We start from the raw sequence: 6,898 nt of genomic DNA on the forward strand, positions 1-6,898 counted from the left end.
AAATGACTATTAAAAATACATGGACATCATTTTATTTTGATAGGGATGACTCGGGTTAATGTTAGTTCACTTTAAGCCCTGGAGCCTTTTAGTTTTAATTAGAGGAGTCCAGAAAAAAACTCACTCTTGAAATGACATAATGCGAAGTTTTTCTTTAAGCGCTCTCCTTTTAAATCGGGGAGGGGGTGGGGGGGCATTAGCGCTAAAGCCTGAATGAGTCATTGGTGGAAAGAGGGGAGGAAGGTTTGAGGAGAATTATTGCTGTTAAATGACTCCGGACAGCATGACATCACGGGGTAATTAAAACAGCTCTTTGGAATTCCGTTTCCAATTCCTGCGCTCAGGTTTGCTGGAGGATCGTGTCGAGCACCTGCAGGCTGGTGTGTGAGTGAAATATTTTCACTGGACGGGGTTCAAACTTTGAAGGGAAAGAGAAAAAAACACGGAGGCAGCGGCATTACGCCATTCTTGCCCCTCTTGGAAAAAAAAGTGGGATTTAAAGACGTTTCTTACAAGATATCCAGCAGAATGGAGCCGCGGAGGTTTAATGCAAGTCCGCTTTCCCTCAGGCTTTTCTTGGATTTCTGCACTTCTGTCCCGGGCAGGATCTCTGCAGCACTATGGTTCTGACACATGATGGATGGGAGAATAAGGGTTTGCAGCATTTGTTTCTTCAGCTTATAAAACTCAGGTCACATCTTCGCTTTTACAGCCTCGCATATGTCTATAGTGGTTTTTACACGGCAAAGGGACTTTTTATTCATTCCTCCTCTAGCAGAGAGCAGAGAAACCCCAGAGGATGAAAGACTCGGACCAAACGGGACCGATCCCTCTCCATGTTTCAACCGAACGGGTCCAGTAATTCTGAACAGACAGCGGTTTAGTACAATGTCGGCCTGGCAAAAGGCAAAAGGGCTTTAGGATGAAAGTTGTGCAGCGTCTGTGTCTTCTGCTGAGCTGTTGGACTCTCTTTTACCTGCACCCCGTCCTCGGGTCACTCAGCCGGACCAGACCGACCGAGCACCGGCACCACCGACTTGGACAAGCAGCGGAACGCGCGGCAGGCGAACAAGCCCACGGAAGAGCCGGCGGACGACTCGGCGGGTCCACACTAGCAGGCAGAAAACCGGTGACCGGTACGGGGACGTGGAACCCCGCACCGGGGAGTCTGGCGAGGATCACGCGGATTCGCGCAGGTCCGCCGTTAATCAGGGGCGAGACGCCTGTTGTTAAAAGCAAAATTACCTCGTCCTCGCCACCGCTGAGCGGGGCCGCGCCGGTGAACCGGGCAGCAACGGGACAGCAACGGGACAGAGCAGTGAACCTGGGGCGCAAAGAGGCTGTCCGCTCCTGGCTGCCCGGCGGGGTTGCTCCCATCAAAGTGCACGCTCCCGCGTCCTTCGGTGCACATGGGACAGAAGTAGGGACTGCGGCTGGTGGGGGCGGAGGTGGTAGCTTACCAAAGAGAAACTTTGGGAAAGCTGCTTCCAGTGCAGCGAATGCAACTGGTCCGGTGCGCACCGGGCCTCTCCAAAGAGCCACCGGTGCGCAAAAGCAGCAGCAGAGCGCGGCTCCGGTGGCGCAGAGAGGAGCCGGACACAAGATCCCGAAACTGAGCGAGCGGGAGGCGCATCACAAGCAGCCGCTGGTGATTCCTCACGACTACATGCTGTCGCTTTACTGGTCCCTGTCCACCGGGGACCTGAACAGCAGCGCTCTGCATGAAGCGGGTCTGGCCAACACGATCACCAGCTTCGTGGATAAAGGACAAGGTAAACACAGCAGCCAGGTTTCTCTCTTTCGGCTCGTTCTCTAACCATGTTTTCCTTTTTCTAACAAGAGTTTCCTGATACGGTTTGAGTCTGAATTCAAACTGAACGACAAGACAGTTTCATATAAAGTTTGACTGATTCAGTTTCACTGAGCAGCTTCTCAAACTTCCTCATAAAGCTCCACAAGCTGAATTTAAATGTACATTGTGATACAGACTCACGGTCTATGCACAGCTGTGGTACAAGCTTTATATGGACCTAAACCTGTTTCATGGCTCCAGGTCTAAGGTCTAACTTAGCCCTCACATTTGGCACCATCACAGTCTTAATGGCTGCTAAGGTCTCTGGGTTTTCCAGGGTTTGACCTCAGGTCTGACAGTTGATGTTCTGTGGAGAGTTGCTCACTGCAGAGAAGCGGTTGAGCTTCAGCTGAGTCAGGACTGAGTCAGTGGGAGATGATGTCTGATTTCTGGGGCTCAGTGTTGGTGTGGAGAGGGCTGGGAAATCTGAGAAAGTGGACTGGAAGTCTGGAGGTTCTGGGAGCAGGGCTGTAAATTGTCCATTTGTAGACATGTCTGTGTTTGGGGTCCATGAGGTAAGAGAGGACGGAGCATCTGGAGGGGACTCTGAGGGGTCAGCTGCTGATATACAGAGGGCATGATGGGAAAAGAGGCGACTCTGTTACTCATAACTGCTCTGGAAGTGACTTCAGAGCTGCAGGAAGCTGCTGTGAGCTGATCAGTGAGCAGTCACACAAATACATGTAACTGTGTTAAAGGAGCAGTCCAACACTTTGGAAAACGTTTGACTGTTTGCTGTCTGGCAAAGTTTGAATATGAAGCTGTAGCCAGCAGCTGGTTAGCGTAGCTTAGCATGAAGACTGGAAAGTAGAGGAAACCATCCAGCCTGGCTCAGTCCAAAGGCAACACAACACACCTGTAAAGCTCGCTGGTTAACACGTTAACAACAAAGTGCAGCTCATCATAAACCTCAACCGTTTGAACTTCGTTCTTCATAAACTCTTAGGATCGACCAACTGGGGCTGTCACTGCCCTACATAACCTTCATCCACTCACTGAAAGGTCAATAGGGCAGCAATAGAAGCTCCCTCTGCTGGATCAGAAGGTGAACTACTTCAGATATATAGATAGACAATTTCCCCTTGAGAGTAATGAAGTACTCCGTCCATGTATCAGTGATACCGCAGGGTGTTTTCCCAGATTCCTTTCAAATATCCTGCACTGGATTCTAGAGAAATATTCTGTTTGAAATAATGTTCAATAATAAGCACAAGAATTCGATTGTGCATACGCTGGTTTCTCCATGCATGTGCAGTACGTGGGCCTCTGTGCTCGGAGCCATCTGGTCAGTCACTGGCAGCGCTGCAGTTCTCAGCGACGTACGGCCTCAGGAGGGTAAATAAACACTCCTCACAGCCACAAGCAGGGTGGCCCCCCTGTGTAATGTTATCTTTCCAGTGTAAAACTGTTTATAACAATGTTTAAATGGACAGAGTTTAATGTTTCTGGGGCTGCTATAGGTTTACATTTCAGGCACTTAATGTACTTTTAATTTGGCCTTTATTTGTTTAGTGTGTCCTCAGCAAATCGCCGGTGACCTCCTCCACATACTGAGGGGCTGGAACTGATGGCCTGACCCAGCTCTTCCCCCTCACTTGTTCACATTAGCTCACTTCCCCTTTTTTTCTCTCTTCTCCCCGTTCAACACGAGCCGGGCTCAGTCGGAGAACTTCCTTTAGTCATTTACTCACTGGAGCTAAAAAGTTTTTAGTCTCATTTTTAATCGTTCTGTCTTTTAAGTATTTTGAGGCTCCAGCTGTCCCCATCTCTGCCATGTGCGGTTTCCATGGTTACAGCCATCTCTGTATTTTTTTCATGTACAGTTACCATAGTTACCATAGCAATGCCCATCTTTGCTGTGTACAGTTACTATGGTTCCAGCTGCCTCCATCTTTGCTGTATACAGTTTCCATGGTTACAGCCATCTCTGTATTTTTTCATGTACAGTTACCATAGTTACCATAGTAATGTCCAGTTACTATGGTTACAGCTGTCTCCACCTTTGTTGTGTACTGTTACCCTGGTTACAGGTGTCTCCATCGTGTACACAAATCTCAGCATATTTCAGCCACTTGTCACAACATTCAAAACTGCGTTTATTTGCAGATTTAATAATGAGTTTATTTTCAACAAGCGTAGCTCAATGTGCTTCCAACATTTTGGACGTTTAGGAACTTAAGGGAAGAATCCATCTATCCATCGAAACTCCGTGTACTTAAGATTCATTCTAATCCAGGTCAGTTTAAAAATATAGGCCGAGTTGATAAAGACCAGGTCAATTTATTACAACATTAACTTCCTCTCAGTTTGAGATTTAATCAGATCCTCTAAAGAGAAATACCAGCATGTGTGTGTGTGTGTGTGTGTGTGTGTGTGTGGTTCGTTTCCTCTGCAGCAGATGCTGGTTAACTAAAGTCTATTGGCAGGGAATAGCTGCAGGTCCACAGTAACAGGACTGTTTACAGACCGATGTGGTCTTCCTGTCTGGTTCTAATGTACTTTTCAATGCATGCTAAAGTCCTGGATAGGAAGGACTTTTTGTGTGTGTGTGTGTGTGTGTGTTTGTGTTTGTGTGTATGTGTGTGTGTGTGTGCTTTGGTGGATTTCATCGCTGGATTCGGTGTGGACCTGCCCGTTCACTGTTTTCCCTCATCGACAACAAAAAGAAAATATTAGACATCGTCCAGCCCATTCGTCCTGATGTTTTTGTGCCTGTGTGTGTGTGTGTGTGTGTGTGTGTGTGTGTTAGCATCTGCTTGCAGAATTGATATTAGCATAAATAGAGCAGTGTGTTTCATCCTCCCCCAGTTTCAGCTTGTAATGTGTGTGTGTTTGCATCAGAGCTGCAGAGAGTTTACTTAATGATTTAGTTTAGTGAATGTCTGGAAACAGTGAGGAACACCTGTCATAATTAAACTGAGCCTGAGATCATGTCCAAAACCTCTGGATACTCACTTTACTGTAATTCATGACAAAGAAAAACATCAAATCCATGTGAGGAGCTGAAACCACAATCATCTTTGCATTTTTAACTGCACTGGTCATATGCATCAAAATAGTTATCGATTATTTTCTGTTGACTGATTATTCAATTATCTGACTGATCATTGCATGGATGTTTTCATGGGTCTGCCCCTCTGCTTCCTGTTGTGTGTGGACAGGTGACTGTACTGTTTGTGTGTTTGCCCACAGACTCTGTGTGCCTTTGTTTCTCTAAGTGTTGACTGATACTCTTGGTCTCTGCAGATGAGCGTGGGCCGCAGCTCAGGCGACAGAGGTATCACTTCAACATCAGCTCCCTGGAACGAGATGGGCTCCTGGGGGCTGAACTACGTATCCTGAGGAAGCGCCTGTCTGACCCCCGCAAAGCCTGGATTGGATCCTCAGCAGCTGATGGAGGGGCAGGAGGGGGTGGAGGAGGCTCACCCCCATCCCTGAAGCTGTACACCTGTGGTTCAGGTAAACAAAAGCCTGCTCTGATCCAGACAAAGACCTTGGAGGATCTGGACAGTGCATTCAGCAGCAAGTGGGAAGTTTTCGACACATGGAAAGTTTTCAAAAACCAGCAGCACCAGCACTCCCACCAACTGTGCTTTGAACTGGAGGCCCTGGAGCACAGAAGCAGTCGGCCCATGGACCTGCGCAGTCTGGGGTTCGCCCGACCTGGCAGGACCAACAAGGAAAAGGCCTTCTTCTTGGCGTTTGGCAAAAGCAAGAAGCACGACCTTTTCTACAACGAGATCAAAGCTCGGTCAGGCCACGACAACAAAACCGTCTACGAATATCTGTTCACCCAGAGACGAATGCGCCGTGCACCTGCTGCACGGGGGGCTAAAAAACCTCTGCAGCCGGTGCAGTCCAACCCCCAACACCAGGCGGTGAAGGCGAAGGCACGCTGCAACCGGAAACACCTCCATGTAAACTTCAAGGAGATGGGCTGGGACGACTGGATCATTGCACCGCTGGAGTATGACGCGTATCACTGTGACGGTGCCTGTGACTTCCCCATCCGCTCCCACCTGGAACCAACCAACCACGCCATCATACAGACCCTGATCAACTCCATGGACCCGGGGTCAACGCCGCCCACCTGCTGCGTCCCCACACGTCTTACCCCAATCAGCATACTCTACATCGACTCATCCAATAATGTCGTCTACAAACAGTACGAGGACATGGTGGTGGAGGCGTGTGGGTGCAGGTAGCAAAAAAAGGCGAGAGAAGAAGCGAAAAGCCGGTTCCTGCCCTTCACTTTGACAAAAGACACACCCTGTTAATTTTAGGGCGAAACCTAAAAATTGTAAAGATGAACGCTGAGCAAAAGCGTTATTATTTCAGCTGACTGTGACCGAACTCACTGCTATGCAACAGACATTACTCTTCATGCTCAAGTGGACTATCAGACTGCATACCAAAGACTGCTCTGCACTGTTAGAGACTAAACAGGGAAAGATAAACTCATGGAGGTGATGCTCTTTCACGCCCACTCACTGATACTTGCTGACGTTGAAGTGATGAGCAAGATGCATCTGAGAGGAGCCAAAAATAACCAGACAGCAGAGACACTTTCTGATAACTTGCTCCCATATTAGGCTCAAACACATTTCTCTGTCTTTTCTATTCAGATTTGTATCTATGCCCTAATTGGTGTAAAAAGTTTGTGTAACGCTATTGAAACATTAGTGAATTATACTCAAAAAGGCCCTTTCACCAGCACCTATCTGCCATTTTGCCTTTGCCCGTTCTCGTCTCCAATGAGAAGTTATTTGTATGCCTTATCTGAAACTGTTTTATAAAGCATGTGAAGAATTTCTCATGTATAAATACTGGCCGGTGATGAAGTACTAATCTGACCCTCTAAATGTGGGAAAGTTGCATAAACTGCATAAACTGTTCTTCAATAAAAAATGTCTAATTGACTGAACTCCAAAGTCCCATCAGTCTGAACGTCTGCCCCCCAGGCTCCGTAGACTAAACTATCAGAGGAATTTGTACGATTTTCAGATGCTAAATCACAGTTTAACCCAAGACGGGCTGTGTTTGATT

The 6,898-nt window shown here is 47.7% G+C and overlaps 1 protein-coding gene across 1 annotated transcript; it reads left to right on the plus strand.

The window, feature by feature from the left end:
• Nucleotides 1-288: 288 nt before the first annotated feature.
• On the plus strand, nt 289-6,482 carry gdf5 (growth differentiation factor 5). Its single transcript, XM_026307309.1, has 2 exons — nt 289-1,772; nt 5,099-6,482. Exons 1-2 carry the CDS (start codon nt 923-925, stop codon nt 6,055-6,057), a joined length of 1,809 nt encoding a protein of 602 aa, XP_026163094.1. The 5' UTR covers nt 289-922; the 3' UTR covers nt 6,058-6,482.
• The last annotated feature ends 416 nt before the right edge of the window (nt 6,483-6,898 follow it).

This window comes from Mastacembelus armatus, chromosome 5, assembly GCF_900324485.2.
Source record: "Mastacembelus armatus chromosome 5, fMasArm1.2, whole genome shotgun sequence".
Lineage (NCBI taxonomy): Eukaryota > Metazoa > Chordata > Actinopteri > Synbranchiformes > Mastacembelidae > Mastacembelus > Mastacembelus armatus.

What these genes read in the sequence shown, in the direction of transcription:
- gdf5 (XM_026307309.1), top strand. Translation starts at nt 923, where the DNA reads ATGAAAGTTGTGCAGCGTCTGTGTCTTCTGCTGAGCTGTTGGACTCTC. An exon ending in CTTCGTGGATAAAGGACAAG is followed by an intron (nt 1,773 to 5,098) that starts GTAAACACAGCA and finishes TGGTCTCTGCAG; the next exon opens with ATGAGCGTGGGCCGCAGCTC.